At 37.7% G+C, this 17733-nt stretch overlaps 3 protein-coding genes across 4 annotated transcripts; 2 read left to right on the forward strand and 1 right to left on the reverse strand.

Annotated features, from left to right (window-relative positions):
• Positions 1–259: 259 nt before the first annotated feature.
• LOC140777447 (cryptochrome-1) lies at positions 260–5282 on the forward strand. Of its 2 annotated transcripts, none has more exons than XM_073121569.1 (5): positions 260–868; positions 1856–2074; positions 2892–3598; positions 4075–4877; positions 4966–5282. In XM_073121569.1, the coding sequence occupies exons 1-4, from the start codon at positions 481–483 to the stop codon at positions 4861–4863; spliced, it is 2103 nt and encodes a 700-aa protein (XP_072977670.1). In that variant the 5' UTR covers positions 260–480; the 3' UTR covers positions 4864–4877; positions 4966–5282. The 2 variants fall into 2 exon arrangements, with proteins under 2 accessions (XP_072977670.1, XP_072977671.1); XM_073121570.1 differs by having other exon boundaries at positions 266–868; positions 4075–4859.
• A 2768-nt stretch (positions 5283–8050) lies between these two features.
• Positions 8051–11961, reverse strand: LOC140777042 (protein neprosin-like). Its single transcript, XM_073120942.1, has 7 exons — positions 11869–11961; positions 9833–9901; positions 9560–9655; positions 9293–9451; positions 9164–9217; positions 8924–9073; positions 8051–8440 (listed from the first exon to the last, which is right to left on the reverse strand). Exons 1-7 carry the CDS (start codon positions 11959–11961, stop codon positions 8051–8053), a joined length of 1011 nt encoding a protein of 336 aa, XP_072977043.1.
• LOC140779268 (ubiquitin carboxyl-terminal hydrolase 4-like) lies at positions 11858–16346 on the forward strand. The gene is made up of 6 exons (XM_073124279.1): positions 11858–12118; positions 13046–13162; positions 13940–14038; positions 14769–14957; positions 15055–15236; positions 15708–16346. The coding sequence occupies exons 1-6, from the start codon at positions 11996–11998 to the stop codon at positions 16105–16107; spliced, it is 1110 nt and encodes a 369-aa protein (XP_072980380.1). The 5' UTR covers positions 11858–11995; the 3' UTR covers positions 16108–16346.
• The last annotated feature ends 1387 nt before the right edge of the window (positions 16347–17733 follow it).

A 17733-nucleotide genomic window follows, 5' to 3' on the forward strand; every position in this document is an offset into this window, starting at 1 on the left:
ACTTTACAAATATTATCTAATATATGATAAAATATTGTCATCCTATCCTATCAACTACTTACGATTATTGTGATTAAAAGTTGATAAAATAATATGTTATCACTTTTTATAGAGACAATATCGGGTTTGAGTTGATCCGATAACAGCTGATAGAAGTAGCGGTCCGCCATAATTAATTAGCGAAGTCTTAATCCCTAACAAAAATAGTATAGCCTAATGAGGGAAATAAGAGGAGAGATAAAAATCTAAAGGGCATAAAAAAAAAAAAATAGAAGCCAATCATCCCAATCCCCAGTTCTCACAGGCCACAGCCACCAGCTGCAGCGTGAAGTCTGTCCCCCACCAAGAACAAGCCAAGGGAATCGCTGGTTGCTACATCTCGCCCCCCTTCCTCCCCAACTTTATGCAAAATTCCATGACCTGATCTTTAACTTTTCCCCCCATCTGATTGGAAAAAAGAAGTTAAAGAGAGAGAGAGTGATGCCTCCTCCTCCTCCTCCTCCTGTTAATGGTGGTGGTGGTGGTGGTGGTGGCAGTAGCAGCAGCAGTAACAGCAGAAACAACAAAAGCATCAGCGTTGTATGGTTCAGGAGAGACCTGAGGGTGGAGGACAACCCAGCTCTTGCAGCTGGGGTGAGGGCAGGAGATGTGGTGGCTATTTTCATATGGGCCCCTGAGGAGGAGGGGCCTTATTACCCTGGAAGGGTGTCGAGGTGGTGGCTTAGCCAGAGCCTTCATCACCTTGACTCATCCCTCAGAAGCCTTGGCACCTCCCTCATCACCAAGAGGTCCTTCGACACTGTCTCCACTCTTCTTGAAGTTGTCCGCTCTACTGGTGCATCCAATCTCTTCTTCAACCACCTCTATGGTTAGTCTCACCCTCTTCTGCTCTTATGTTCCTTGCTCTTCATGGTCTCTCCATTGTTTATTTTGCTTTGATGATCTTCTAGGTATATGGAAGGTGGGATCTGTTTCTTGCTAGATCTTCATCTATATAATTCTTCTTTGTTGGTCCTGTTTTTATCTAATTATTCATCTGTCCGATGAAAATAGGCTCATCAAACTGAATACTCATCTTAGATTTTAATTGGCATCAGAGTTTCATTTATGTTGGAGTTAGTTGGTTGTTTACAACGATTTTGATGTATCTTGGGGTTATATGTGAACCCTATGTTAGAGTTAATTGTTAGATTCCTATAGGTCTCTTTATTTCTTCACTTTGCCACTTGTCTTCCTCAACTCTGTCCTGGAAAAGGGAAAAGCCTGCACTGGCTTTTTTTTGTTGAATTAATTTGATATGTTATTTGTAGGATTTATGGATTATTGAGTTGTTAGTTTCATTATTGCTTTATGTAAATTAGAAAAGATGCAGCCTTGTTATAAAAATTCTGGCTTCACGCTTGATTTCCGCTCATGACATGGTATTGCTATATGTTTTTCGTTATTCTTTTTAAATTGTAGTTACTTGGACTGTGATTTTTTCTCACCATTTTGCCATCCGATGCTGCTTATCTTGTGCATTACGCCCATGATTCTTACTAGGAGTTTTCTGTTCAAACCTTTTTTTGGCATCGGGTTGTATGAAGTTCTACCTTCAGCTCTGTTTGATTATTCCTTTTCTTATGTGAGCATCACCAATAATAAATAAGTTTCATATGTAGGCTTTCCCTCCTCTTCTTCTTTTGGATGCTCTTAAGCTTTTATTACTTTGTTCTAAAATTTTGAATTCTTTGTAGTATCAAGCTTGAGACTGATGCTTTTCTGATTGTTGGTGAAACAAAAAATTGCTTACTACCACAGAGGTCTTAAAAATAATATTCTTGCGTCTAACTAATCCATTTGTTGTTCTTTGCAGATCCTCTTTCTCTTGTTAGGGACCACCGGCTGAAGGAACTTCTGACAGCTCGTGGCGTAACAGTGCGTTCATTCAATGCAGATTTGCTTTATGAACCATGGGATGTTAATGATGAAGATGGTTGTCCATTTACAACCTTTGCACCTTTCTGGAATAGATGCCTTAGCATGCCTTGTGACCCAGAAGCTCCTTTGCTGCCACCTAAAAGAATAAATTCAGGTCTAATCTTCACTATGGGATCATGTACAAGTCTATTAACTTTCCTCCTCATCATGCTGAAGTATTTGAGCATTTCACAGTAAAAATTTTCATTTTAGTTGATGATTTTAAAGTGGCACAACTTTTATATTACTATTGATGGGCTGTTGCTCAATTTTTATTGATACTACCTTAAGAGTATAACCTGCCTATGCGAAGAAATGGTTGGTCAATTGTGGTATGGTGCTGAATAATCAAGAGCATCTTTTTGCTTATCATTATTAAGCTCACATATCTTTGTTTTGGATAAAGTCAACTATCATATTGCATCTCTTTGCTTATGTGCGACTCATCATCTCATTTACTACTCAAGCTTATTATAGCAATTAGTCTTCTCATGAATTCAGTTCAAGAAGGCATGAGTTACCTTTCTGAAAAAGGCATTTCGTGGAAAATAATCTGCATTTCCTACTGCTGCCTCTTTCTGACTGAGTTTTTTTTAATATATAATTTCCATATCTTTTCATGCTTTATTGATTTCTTTTAGCTTTTTCACTGGCATTATCCTTTGCATAGCTGATTACCTATTCATAACTTGTGCTAGATCTATGTCTGAACTGCCATATTTTTGGCCTTTAATTAATTATTCAAAGGTACCCTCATAGGTACCCGTTCTTCAGCTGATTACGGAAGTATAATCTACTTAACCTAGGGGCACCTAATGTTTCTACTTACTTTTCTTTACCTTTTCGGTTTTACGTTGAAAATCAAAATATGGAAGAGTCGACAATGTTGTATTTGTTGAAGGCCCCATTACATGTGCTCTTTTGTTGTTCAGGTGACCTATCAAGGTGTCCCTCTGACAATTTGGTCTTTGAGGATGACTCAGAGAGAGCAAGCAATGCTCTTCTTGCTCGAGCATGGTCACCTGGTTGGCGCAATGCTGACAAATCACTGACTGCCTTCATAAATGGACCACTAGTCGAATATTCTGTGAATCGAAAGAAAGCAGACAGTGCAACCACATCTCTGCTTTCACCTCACTTACACTTTGGGGAGCTAAGTGTCCGCAAAGTCTTTCACCTTGTTCGGATGAAGCAGCTCGTGTGGATCAATGAGGGAAATAGAGAAGCTGAAGAGAGTTGCAGTTTGTTTCTTAAATCCATTGGGCTTCGGGAATACTCAAGATACTTGAGTTTCAACCATCCATACAGTCATGAACGACCTCTCCTAGCCCACCTTAGGTTCTTTCCTTGGGTGGTCAATGAAGGTTATTTTAAAGCATGGAGACAGGGTAGAACAGGGTACCCTTTGGTAGATGCTGGTATGAGAGAGCTATGGGCAACTGGTTGGCTACACGACCGGATACGTGTGGTTGTATCCAGCTTCTTCGTCAAAGTTCTGCAACTTCCTTGGAGGTGGGGGATGAAGTACTTCTGGGATACACTATTAGATGCTGATCTTGAAAGTGATGCCTTAGGTTGGCAGTACATATCTGGAACTCTTCCTGATGGTCGTGAGTTTGACCGCATTGATAACCCTCAGGTATCACAGACAATACGTTGCACTTCATAGCTGAATAAATTCTCTCTGGTGTTCTTTCATGAATAGTAAACTTTAGGAAGATTAGATGTGGCACCAGTTGCAAAACTATTCTGCCCAACCCTTTTCTCTGTGGGCATGCATCTGCCTCATGCTCTTGGTTGTCCATCTTGATTCTCATTTCTACTTTCGTGTTTATTTTGCTTTTGTGTTGCTTTCAGTAAAAGAGGTACTTGCATATGTATAGGTTCTAACTGGAAAGATCTTGATACCTACAAAATTTGTATAGGTTCTAACTGAAAAGATCTAGTTCTCTGAAATCTTACCATCCTTTCTTTTTCCTATTTTCTATGTGAGTGTGCTGAGCATGCTTGTCATCGACGGAATGCTAAATATGACTTACTGTAGTTAGCTTTATTAAGTTCCTTGTATGCCAACTACTCACTTTTCTCTTTGATTTCACCTATTGCATTATACAGTTTGAAGGTTACAAGTTTGACCCTAATGGAGAATATGTAAGACGCTGGCTTCCTGAGCTGGCCAGGCTACCCACTGAATGGATACATCACCCATGGAATGCTCCTGAATCAGTGTTACAAGCAGCAGGAGTCGAACTGGGTTCCAACTATCCTCTTCCTATTGTAGGAATAGATGCAGCTAAAGATAGACTGCAAGAAGCCCTTGCAGAGATGTGGCAACTAGAAGCTGCATCAAGAGCTGCAATAGAGAATGGGACAGAAGAAGGCCTTGGCGATTCTTCTGAATTACCGGCAATTGATTTTCCACAGGAAATGCAAATGGAAGTGGATTTTCAAGCAACTAGAACTAATAATGTGCCAACAGGCAGGAGACACCAGGATCAGATGGTTCCGAGCATCACTTCATCATTAATTAGGGGCGAAGAAGAAGTTTCTGTTGATTTAGGAAACAATGCCGAGGACAGCAGAGCAGAAGTACCATCACATATTAATTTTGGACCACAGCTAGAGAGAGAAACTTTAGATCAAGGTGCTACCATAACAATGCGAAACAATGTTACCCAACATTTCTACAGGATGCAACATGATGCGGACTCTATATCAGAAGCATCCAGTAGTTGGACAGGAAGAGATGGAGGTGTGGTTCCTGTTTGGTCCCCTCCTACAACATCTAGCCGTTCAGGACATTTTGTTGCAGATGAAACTGGAATTGCAAACCATAGTTATTTGGAACGGCATCCACAGTCTCATCAACTGATAAATTGGAGGCAACTTTCACACACAGTGTGAGTCTAATAACCATGGTATTGTCTTTCTCTTGGTTTCTGAGAAATAATAACTTATCAAGCTTGGTTCACTTAATGCTGACAATGGTTAGACTTTAAATGACAGGACAACAATTTGGGAGGTGGAAAATGCTGTGCAGCCAAATGCCATTGGGTAGACTCCAGACTAGCAAGTAGCAAGCTAGCTGCGTAAACTATCCAATATCTCCTTTATAGCCTGATCTGGGTACAAGCACCTGCTTACTGGATGTTAAATTTGTGTTGACGAGCTAATCATTTAGAAATCTAGTATCATAGAGATGCTGTATAGTTCTTAAAAGGATTGCTTAAATACGAGAGTTTTTCTAATATAATGTAATTTATCATAATTTTGAGTTGTTGGTTTACTGTATCTGCAATATAGCTTTTCTGAAAATTGGTGCACTTCTGGGCCATGGCAAATCCTAATAGTTGGATATAAGCATCCTATTGTTGTGACATTTTCTGAAAATTGGTGCTGTACTAAACCATGACAAATCCTTACATTTGGATGTAAGTATCCTATTGCTATAATGTCACTTCTTCTTTGCTCTTCTTTTAGGAGAGCCTGTAAGCAGATCTTTTATTTCAGCTCTAAGTAAATTGGAGCATATGTTGTCACCTTTAGATTGAACTCATGCATCATGAAGCTAAGATGTAATTCATGTGAATTTTCATATCAGCTGAAGCTAAGACGTATCTTAATAAACTGAGTCAGTTGAGTCTGCCATGGTTTCAGATTTGAATTAAACAAACTGGATTGTGTTCGATTTTTTTTTTTCCTAAGCAAACCGACCGTTGCTTGTATGCAAACTTTCTTTACTAGGAGGGAGAACGATGTTCTGCGGCCAAACCCTAGAAGAGTTAGTGCTTGCACATGTACCCAGATTGTGCGTGTACTCGAGCGTCATTTTTGTAACTGGACATCATGATCGTGATATAATTCCGGATATACCTGTCATGCCAAAAGTATAAACTAATTCATCAGGCCACTAATTATAGGATGTTTCCATTCTCTGATCCAAATGGACATCATTCTATGATTCCAAATAATTTTCCTAAACGTAGAGAGCGTTAATTCCTGAGTGTATTATAACGAAATCTTAGTTTAACAGATGAAGATGACATAACTATAGTAAGTATTTATATGCTACATACGTGCACTCCTGTTTGAATAGCATTATCGGCTCCATCCTCGTTAAAGAGCCATACGACAGCGGCGGTTCTCTGGTGGGGCTTTAGATCTGGCGCACCGTATACGCTTATTTTAGCTGTAGTGCCATGGTAGTCGCCCTCGTATATCTGGTATACTGCATACTGCATGAGATATAATTATTTGTGGCTCAAGAATCCAACATATATGTGAATTTCCAAGATTATATAAAGAAATTTTAGATATATATTGGCCGAGTTTTATTTAAATTTTAAAACAAACACCATACCAACTATTAACACACAAAACAAGCTCATGCATCTTTTACTTCTTTTAAGCTCTTCACTTTTTAATTTCTGACCAACAAATAAACAGTGTTAACGCGGCACCAGTATTACTGAAGACCAAGAAAAAGAAAGAATCATTTATCCGATCACTACCTGTAGACTGTGGTCGTCGTGGATGCATGATGCTTCTTCGACAGTATGGACATGTCGTGGTATTAGTGAGGGATCCCACAGCACACTCTACGTGGAACAAATGTTGACAGGGGAGTATTTTGACTTCCATGCCAGCATCGAATTCGTCCAAGCAAATTGAACTTACCGTGTCTACCTCCCTGCGATCGGGAAAAGACGACGGGTAAGAAGCACTAGGGATGGCTTCAATCGCCATCATCTCTAGCCCACCGCCGGATTGGTGACACCCGCTCCCCGTCCGTGCTGACTCCGACCTCGACGTTGCGAACTCGTTTATAATAACAGTAAAAGGCAATAACCGCTCCGGCTATAACAATAACCACAACGGCGAACACAATGACAGCAATGATAGCCGGCGACAAAAGATTGTGGTTTATGGTGAACCGCGTGTGAAAGAAAGAGTTGAGGAGGCTAAATGGACGCGGTGATATAGTTTGATTTGGTTCCATCGTGGAAATTGAAACGGAAGAAGGGAGGCCGGAAGAATTTATGGTGGAACGAAGGAAAAAGGAGAGTGGTGGATGGCAAAAGAAGAAAGAAGGCAGAAGAACGAAGGAAGGAGGACAGGGGAAGAGGAAAGAGGAAAACTCCGGAATGAGTGAGGATAGTGGAGTACGGCTGCTGTAATAAACAATCACGTACCATCATGTATTGAGATCAAATAAATTAAAATGTTTAGTAAACTATTAAGAATTAAATATTAAAGTACTTGTTGTATAAGAGAGCAATTCTAAATTGCATATGAGCTTATAACAATATCTCAAAATATTGTATTACACGCTATACACACCAAGCCAAACGATATTTTTGGGCCTAGCTACATGATGCATCTATTAATGCAGCATTTCTATATACATCAAATCAAACAGTGCCCGAATTGAGCTAATGAGATGAGAGTGACAATAGACTCAAAGAGATTTTTATATAATTACCATTGATTTTTTTCTTAAATATCATTATTGACATCAGAATCAGTGAGCTCTTGTAAGACACCACTACATCAGTTCTAATAGTTAAAGTACTTTTTTTTTTTACAAGAGGCCACCGTCAACAGTTAATCTCCATCACAAAAAATACATCAAAATATCTCTGTACATTATATCAACCCTTTACTATCAAAAGACATCACAGAAAAAAAATACATCATAACAATCTCTGTATAATATCTCAACCCTCTACTATCAGAATAACTATAATAATCTTCAGACCACCACCACAGGGCCAGAAACCCCAAACACCAAAACAAAACAAATTATAACAGTTCATATCCCCAGAGTATAACATGCATAAAACCAGAAGCCCAGAAAAGAGGGCACGGGTTGGGTCTTTGCTGAGATATTTTCTTCCCACCAAAATTTAAATATATTTACACCTCTCTCACAACTTAGAGAGGCAAAAATTTGCTTGCATTGCATTTTATATTGACAAAAATTGGCATTATATATATATATATATATATATATATTTCCATAGGAGCAAGTAATTATTCTATGAAAACTCAAGATCAAATGCTTTATTTATCAAATAGATAAATTTTTATATCAATTACAACCACCTGGTCCACCGTAATAGAACATATAGCCATCATCCTTCGCTTGCTCACTTGAATCTTCAAAAGAAGAAACCTTGTAGCAGTCTGGTTGGTCTGTACCAGCATTTTCAATGCCATCCAAAGAATTGATGGGATCACCATCTCCATCAAATAATCCGATATTCTTAAAGTATGCTGCTTTTCCTTCCCGTTCGATAGGAAAATGGCCACTCCCCATTGGAGGACTTTTTTCACCCTTGATATAGGAAACTGTTCCACCCCATTGAACCCCTGATGCAGTTTCAGCTAAATCTGAGAAGAGAGTTTTTGGCCAAAAGCCCACAAGTTCAGTGGTTCCTAAATCTTCTCTATATAATGACCAATCTCCAGTTTTCTCATCCTGTTATGAAAAGAAACATTAAAAAAAAGATTAATAATTAAACATCTCTAGAATCATGTATCTAATATCTTCTTTGAAATTTAGTTTTCCTCATGATTAAAGCTGTAAAATAAATCACAATTTACATCTAAACCTTAAGTCGGTTGACTAAAGAAAAATGTCTACTTGTGTAGAAAAGTTCCAAGTATAAACCTCTTTGACATATATATGCAATATCTCACATTAATGATCCTATTGATGACCCAACCACGTTTGTCTAAAAGAAAAAACCAATCCACCCACCGTTCAAGTTTTGGAATATGTAGGTAATCTAGGGAAAGAATAAAATGTTAATATTAAGAGCATAAAAAAGAAGCGTCTCAACTTATAGTTTTACCTTGACTGCATACAAAATTCTAATCCTAGGGCATTTGCAGTATCAGGACCTCTTTCAGTCAAGGAGCGAACTATAAATTAAGACTCCTCAACTAACTTATACTCCACCTTCTTTATAGAGATAGTAATGTAGCGTTGTTCTCCATCGTACACAGAGACCGGAAATAGTTCTGCCCCTGGTTTGAGTTCCGACGAATTAATTGTTACAAAACCTGGACAGATAAGGTTGTAGCAGCCTGTTGAGCGAGAGCCATCCGCCTACAAATATTAAGCAATACGTTGATGCGTTTTGCGCAGCTCTACTGTGAAGAGGAGGAAAAGAAGAAGAAAGAAACTCCCAGTACTCACTGTCCAAAATGTGAAGAAATGAACTTTATTATCATGATGTAAGTCGGGATATACCTGCAATGTCATGCCACAATGTTACTCTAATTAGATTATCTATTCATTACGTGTTTATGATAAGTGATTACATACGTGTACTCCAGCTGCAATGGCGTTTTCGGCTCCCTTATTGTTCCACAGCGCCAGTGCTGCAGAACTTGCCTGATGGCCCGTTAGTTCTGGCAAATCATATACGTTTATCTTAGCTTTAGTACCATGATAATTGCCTTCAATTGTCCCATATACAGCCCACTGCAGATAAAATAAACACAACTACAAAAATTAACTTACCAAGAAGAGAGAAATAATAATAATAATAATAATGAAAGAAACGGATATTGAGGTTGTAAGTAATAGTACATGATTGATGAAGTCATCTCTTGTTATGTCAAGATCGGATAGTTTTGCTGTTAGCCAGACTGGGCGATTGCTTCGGATTGCGTCTCCTCCTTTAAGCTGTACATGAGAATAATTTATTCTATGGCGTTTAAGGTGTTACAAAGCTCAACACTTGCAGAAAAATAAGCGTCGCCTTAGACCATAATATGATGTGTGAAACAACCAACGTTAACATGCAACATGTTGGTCATCTTTTCTAGGCCTTGCCCAGAAGATGGACAACATATGAGGTACCTGATGAATTTTAACAACGGTTTTCTCAGATTCCACGTCTTCATTCTCTGCTAGTAATCTTCCATTAACCTGGTTGAAAGAAGCAACAGAGAGACACACCATAGCCAAAATCATTAAGTGTTTTTTTGCCATGGTCAGGAATGTCGTAATTCCAATGCCAGACCCGTAGGTCTCTCTAAAGGTTATTTGTGAGTGTATGGATTTGCATACTTCTATGGAAGCTTAATTTAACCTTTCTTTTTATGCCGTATAGAATCGGATGACAATATTCTAAAGCGTGACGAGGGGGATTCTGGTGACAGGATATCCCAATCTTGGGTTAATTTTTTAGTACGAAATTATTAACGAGATGCCTCTTATCCTCTAATCTTGATAACTTGATCTCGTGTTGTGTGAATTAATTAAGTTTCCTTGCATGGCCAATTAGCCAGGTCATGAGATATTTCTAATGACTAAAAACAGAGGAATCAAAATTGATGGCAGAGCATTTCAATTATTGGTTGCTTATATCTTCCATATACAATTGAATCCTTACCGAAGTTTCCTTTCATTGTCAAGTAATAAATGATCTTCAATGCCTTGTTTCTGATACACTCATTCTAGGACAGTTCATCTGTTTCTGATAGAGCTTGTTCTTACATAGAATGTCCTGCAGAGTCAAAGCTTCAGTGTATGTGCTTGCAAGTTTGCTTGTTGGCTGAGTGAACCATATTTTATAGAGTTTCAAGCTCATGTTCTGTGGGCTCAGAAATGTTTGAGGCTGACTAAATTTGGTCTAAATAATTTGCCGTAAGATAGCCCCATGCAATCGGGCTACTCTCTTAGAGTGGTCCAAATACTTAATTGGTTGGTCCTCTGCTACACTTTATAAGCCTATATCTCTTTCTCCTCGCCGCTATTCCCTCCTATTTGCGCCCCCACTGTCGGTCACTCCTGTTCCTCATCACTATCCATTGTCGCTTCTATCTCGTCGCTGTCTTCTTCTGCTTCCAACCTTTAAACATGTTCTACGATCTCAACGAGATAGATAGAAATAAGACATTGTTACTTTTAAATAATAACAACCATAAATCTAATTTTCCTCTCCATTTTATGTTTCACCGGTACCTTTAAATTCAATTATTTTATAGGCTTAAAATTTACTGAAAGATAACAGTTTAAAATAAAGGCTTAAAATTGACTGGAAGACCAATAGTTTAATGTAATTCATTGAGAAATTACAGAAGTAGATGATCGCTTACGTAATTCGTTATTAAATAACTGTTTTAGTTATTATATAAATTGTAATCAGTATTATTTATATGGCGTTAAAGCTTATACAGTCATTTATAATTGTATATTTATTGAATATCTTTAAATTCGATAATTTTGGGGCTTAAAATTTAAAAGTATCGGTTATTGATTGGTAGGCTTATAAACTCATACATAATTTGTGAACATAATAAACATAAATTTGTTTAGATAGAATAGCCGGTAAAAGATGGAAGAAGAGGAAACAAAAATATTTAAAAGGGTACCATTTTGTTGGGAAAAATATATTTTTATTTAAAAAAGAGATAAAATGGCATTAAATAAAAACCAATTTTATTTTTCTTTTTCTTTTTAATCTTCTAGTAAAAAATAAAGTAAAAATAATATAGTTAAAAAATAATAAAATGAGATGATCTTGTCATCGTAACATAAAACTAGTAAAAGTGCCATATGAAATTGTATCAGATATTTGGGGGGCAAAGAGAAAGAGGGTCATCTAGAATTGCAGATAAAGAAAATAAAGACCACGGGAAACGGGGAGCCGTAAATGGATACTTATTATCTTGTTCCGTTGGCGTTGGACAACTTGGGCATCAAGATGGTGATAGAAAACAACGGCTAGAAGTGAGTCAGCAGAGATCTCGACGGAAAAGAAGCCAACACCGAACGATTCCTCCACCCGCTCCTCTAATCCTTTCTTCTTCGAGCATCGAAAACCCTAGGGCTTCTTCTCTTTCGACGCTCTCTCTTCCCTCCTTTCAGAATCAAGTAGGAAACCCTAGGACGGCTAATTCCTCGCTATCCCCGACGGCGGAGGCGGCGTCGTCGGCGGCGGCGGAGAGGGGCCGCACCGGGGCAGGGTCAGGGTTCCGGTACATCACGGGCGCCGCGCTGGGGTGGTGGGAGAGGTGGATGGTCATGGGAGCCGCGGGTTCCAAGCTCGAGAAGGCTCTCGGCGACCAGTTCCCCGAAGGCGAGAGGTACTTCGGTCTCGAGAACTTTGGCAACACCTGCTATTGCAACAGCGTCTTGCAGGTATTCTCTCCCCCTTCTTGATTGTGTCATCTCTTCTTTATTCTTGATTGTGTCATCTCTTCTTTCTTCTTGATTGGGTCTCATCAACTCTGCAAATAGATTTTTTTATATTCGATCTCCTTTCAATAGAAATGATTAGATTAGCTTGTAAATATATGGGTGCTGTTGCAACAGCACTATTCTGAGCTGAGGGCGTAATTTTCTTACCTGTGTTTGGATAGAAATAAGAATATGGAAATTGGATTTAGTCATGCTTTTATGAGGTATCTTTTAGCTTTTATTTACAACATTCTTCGGAGGAAAACCTACTTGGTGTTATAAATACTAAATAGGTTTTGTTTCGGTACAAATTGCTTCATCCTTTTATGAGTTATTTGTTTCAGTAAAACTGTGGAATTAGCAAGTGTTCTTCTTGTGATTGGAGAAAATAACTTGTGGCTTGATAAATAAGCTTTTTTAGTATCAGGTAAGATTACTAGTTTGCTATGGAGCTTTTAAGTGCTCTTTTCAACCAGTCTGCAATGATCATTGAAGATTTTCTGGACTGCTTAGAAATTGCATGGATCTTTACAATCCTAAGTGGTACCATTCTCTAGAGCACCACAAAGAGCTTTTGTTTTCGGAAAGCTAGCATTCAATATTCATCTCGTAGATTATCTTATTAATTTATGAAGGCTCAAGGGTGAGACAACTATTAGATAATTGCTTGTAAAATATAGTGGATTAGGCAACTTAGTTACCCCATTGTTGGAACCAGTCTCAATTCTCTATGAGCATTATTTTCTCTGCCAATTTGTTTCTTCCTGCAGGTATGGAGAAACGAGTTGTTTAAGGATGGTGGAATATATTTTTCTGTTATATTTTATTAATAACACTTAAACGAAGATTAAATCAACATACTAATTTAATTAACATATTTAATATCAGGCACTTTATTTTTGTGTTCCTTTCCGGGAGCAACTGCTGGACTATTATTCAAGTAATAAGAATATTGCAGACTCAGAGGAAAACATTTTGACTTCCTTAGCAGACCTGTTCATGCAGGTAAGTGATCTATCCTTAAATTTTGTTGTTGTATGCTCCTAGCATGAAGTTGTAATATTCGACACTGTATATGCCACTCTTCTTAAAGATACCTGTCTACTCACTAAATACTACTTGGAAATGGTTATGCAAGCTTTACCTTATCACACAAGATTGTGAGATTGTTTCTTATCTTTTTCTTTAATCTAAGATTTAATTTGCTAAGAGCACTATAACTTCCTCCCAATGCAAAAAGGACCACTAATTACGAGATGTGTGAAATCTTATTACCTACATTGCTGGACAGAGTAGTTTTTTCTCTTTTTCTAATCAAATTTGTCACGCCAAACGACAGAGTTACAGTCTTAGACACCCTTTTACATGACCTTATGTTTTGATTTATAAAATCCTCTCTATCTGGTTTACCTTTTTGGTTGGCAAGCCATTCCCTTACCCTTGACTAGGAGTAACCTTAGCAGAGTTTTGATGGTCAGTGTCCACTTAAATAAGTAACTATAATCTGCTCAATCCTTTCATTGGGCGTTTTGTCTTTTAATTTGTGCCATTTCTGAGCCCTTCTAGTGGACTAGGCTGTATGGTGTTGATGATATTGGTTAGTCACCTATACATGTTAAGTCAATCATGCATCAACTTCAAATACAAAAGCCTCACTACTGATGTGAACTCTCAGTTTTTACATTTTTACCCTTCTTGATTGTCTATTTTAGCATGTAATTCTGGAACTTTTGATTGGTATGCATTTCTTAAGAATTAATATATTTGTGCAACTATGTGCAGATAAGCTCTCAGAAGAAAAAAACTGGTGTTATTGCTCCTAAGCGTTTTGTTCAAAGGGTGAAGAAACAAAATGAGTATTTCCGTAGCTACATGCACCAGGTAACTTGGTCTGTTCATTGATACTGTTGCAGCCTTATGATTACATGGTGTAGAAGCTATCTTTGTGTTGGATGAATTTTATTAATGAGTGTACTGTTCTTAATTATGTTGCCATGTTGACTTTTCTGGTCTGTCTATTTTGAAGAATGGGTTTCCAACTTGACAGCCTTTTTCAATTTGAGAAATTTTGTCAAAAATTTTATTGTGATAAGTTGTTTCTATCATTGTGTAGCAAGATTTTGCTGAGATGAACTACAGTAAGCTAAAATAATCTCTTTTTTGATAGCCTATCTTCCTGGTTGTCTGCTAAATAATAGGTCAGTTTGGTTACTTTGTCTTTAAAAGTTGGCTTTTAGCTTTCCAAATGTTTGAGGAGTACACTGACTTCTTCTTTTTTTAATCTTTAACAAGCTTTTTATTTTTTTTCACCTAGTAGGCAACTCTCTGCCAATGCAAGAATCTCCTTGATTTTTATTTTTATTTTTGTGTATGTTTAACTGTTGATCTATTTGTACATATGATTTTTTTCACATCCTTCCTGTGTGCACTTACTGTTCAGTCTCACCTAATTTTCCATGTATTGTTTCTGAATTTGAAGATCCAACAAGTTCCTCTTATGGAAGCTATGGAACTATACCATGCTTCCTTGCCTGCTCCTGCTTTAGTAATATACTTTTATTTACAGATTTTATGTATGAACCACCTTCTCACCTTCTTGTCTATTTTGCAGGATGCTCATGAATTTTTGAATTTTTTACTAAATGAGCTTGTTGATATTCTTGAAAAAGAGTCAAATTCTGCCAAAACTTCCCCTGAAACTTCTTCATCGACAGAAAAAATTGGAAATGGACCTTGTAATCCTCTAGCAAATGGTCTTCGAAAAGAGCCTGTTGTTACATGGGTCCACAAGATTTTTCAGGTAAAGCAAAATGCCTGCATCATTTTTCTTCTTTGTCAACTATTTTCTCATATTGGTGTTTCATGACGTTATTCATGTTTGTAATTATCTATTGCAGGGTATACTTACCAATGAAACAAGGTGTCTACGATGTGAAACTGTCACTGCTAGAGATGAAACCTTTTTTGACCTAAGCGTTGACATTGAGCAAAATAGTTCAATCACAAGTTGTCTTAAAAATTTCAGCTCAACAGAGACTCTGAATGCCGAGGACAAGTTCTTTTGTGACAAATGCTGCAGGTGCTCTGCTTTTATCCGTTGCTTCCTTTACTTGTATACTGGGTGCTGCAACTGTCTTTTCCCAGATTTGGCACATGAAACTTTGTTGCAACATTTTAGGTGTTTCCTGAGAGTGTTTATGTAAGTAGTGAAAACATGAGGATAGTACCCTCATCAGGTGTCTACGAAATTATAGACACTAAAAATGTGATTATTATATTTTAATGCTGACTTTGCGGTAATGCCATCCCTAGAATTTCCATTTTAATATAATACTTGGTTCCTATTTTCTTTCTTCCAGATGTATATATTTTCTGATTTAAGATTTATTTCAAAATTATTTCCTTCTATCTTACTGATTTGATTGATTTTGGTTTTTGTTTTTAATTAAACTGCAAGTAAAGATTATGTTGGAGATAGCATATGATAAAAGGTCTTGGGGATCTATTAGTTTGAGAGTATATGAATTCTAAAACTACTTTCTGAATGTAGTTTGCAGGAAGCACAAAAGAGGATGAAGATCAAGAAGCCACCGCATATTTTGGTAATCCATCTCAAGCGCTTCAAATATATTGAGCAGCTTGGCCGATACAAGAAGCTGTGGTATAGGGTTGTGTTCCCCATGGAGCTAAAACTCACCAACACTATCGATGATGCGGACTCGGAGTACTCTCTCTTTGCAGTTGTTGTCCATGTGGGGAGTGGCCCCAATCATGGCCACTATATTAGCCTCGTAAAGAGCCATCACCACTGGTTATACTTCGACGATGAAAACGTGGAGATGATGGATGAGTCTACTTTGCCAACATTCTACGGATCTGCTCAGGAGTACTCAGGCAACACTGATCATGGTTACATCTTGTTCTACGAGTGCCTTGGGTCAAGGAGTTGAGGTCTTCTTTTCCTTTTCCTTGTTCCTTAGGTCTGCTAATCTCTCTGGCATACCCTCCTTTCATTATTTCTCGCACCAAAGAGAACTGGAAGCTCTTGGGAGTCTTTTGAGAGGAAATGTAAGGCGGGGTGTGTAATATTTTTGGTGATTGCAGTGTACAGTGGATGGTGGTTCCCACCCCCATTTAACAACAAAATAAGTCTTAATGAGTGGTAAAATAAAATCTTTGTAGTTGTCAATTCTATTCTTCTTTGTTTTATTGTATTTTTATAACTAGGAAATGCAGTTCTCCGTATTATATCTTCTTTGCGTTTACTGGATTGGCATGTTTACGAAAAGCATAATACTGTTTTATCGGAAGATTACGATGTGACCCACTCTTGTTCTTGCATCCGCATTAGGTATAAGGCGTTTTAAAATTGAATTATCTCCAACCTACAGGAATTACCAATTCTTACATTTTTCTTATTTGAAAGATCAAAATCCACTTTTACGCTCTCTTTTTTTTTTTGGGTGCAAAATCAAGCTATTTTTAATATTTTCTTCCCATCTTTTCATTAAAAAAGTAAAAAAGAGAAGTGTATAATACGTTTATGAGCTGCACTAAATCTACCTTACTTATTACTATTGATTGAATATGTAAATAATCTATGTAATTAAAGAACGTTGCATTCTCTTATGTACTGCTACATCAGAAAATTATAAAATGCAGTCTATTTGTGCTTCACATAATTTAATAATATATTAGAAAAACTTCGGAATACAGCACGAATTACCAGCCAAGAGAACATATTTCACTTAGTTTTTATTAGATTTACTCCACAGCTAAGTTAGGGTGATGCATTGAACATAGATAATATGATTAAAAAGATTATGTAAGACCCGGCTAACCCAATTGCCACCACTAGATGATTTAGGGTGAAATATCCAAATGCAACTTTAAGTGTGCCGAAATTGATATAATGTTTTGATCTTTATTAGGTTTGATCTCTCTGGTGTACCTGGAATTGGTCTGCCTTTTCTTAAAAGCCCTTCTCTCTAGATTACTCAAGACTATACTCGCTTGTGACTTTAGAATGTTATAAATTTTAACCCCAAACAAATTTATTATAAGTAAATTATTTGGTTGTTGGTTATTTAGTTTAACTTGGCAGTTTAGCTCAGCTCAATTCAATGATTCAGCAGACAGTGAGTAAAAATATTAAAGTAGACGTTTATTTCTTCACTTATTGGACAGTGAGTAAAAATATTGAAGTCTCCATTCACTCTTGTACACTATTCGATTGATAGAATTCTTCACATTATTTTGGCGCAGCGTTTCTTCTATTAGACACCGGCCGAGTTTCTTCTATTAGACAGGCCGTTTTTTTTCTAAGCGCGCAAGTGATGACAACTTCCAAGTCCGAGAGCTGAGCACAAAGCAATGGCTGATCAATTTGGGCCTCCTTCACCAACGTCGTCCAACCATTTCGCCGGCGTTGCTATCGTCGTCGGCGTGGTGGTCGGGTTAGCTGCCCTGGTCGGTGCTGCAGTTATTTTCGTCTACTGCCTGAGGAGGTGGCGAAGCGATGGCATTGGAGCGAGCGGAGGCAGCGTGCCGGAAACGCCTCCTCCACCTGAGGGGCT

The sequence above is a fragment of the Typha angustifolia genome, chromosome 15, assembly GCF_048772165.1.
Source record: "Typha angustifolia cultivar Huaian chromosome 15, ASM4877216v1, whole genome shotgun sequence".
In the NCBI taxonomy this organism is placed as follows: domain Eukaryota; kingdom Viridiplantae; phylum Streptophyta; class Magnoliopsida; order Poales; family Typhaceae; genus Typha; species Typha angustifolia.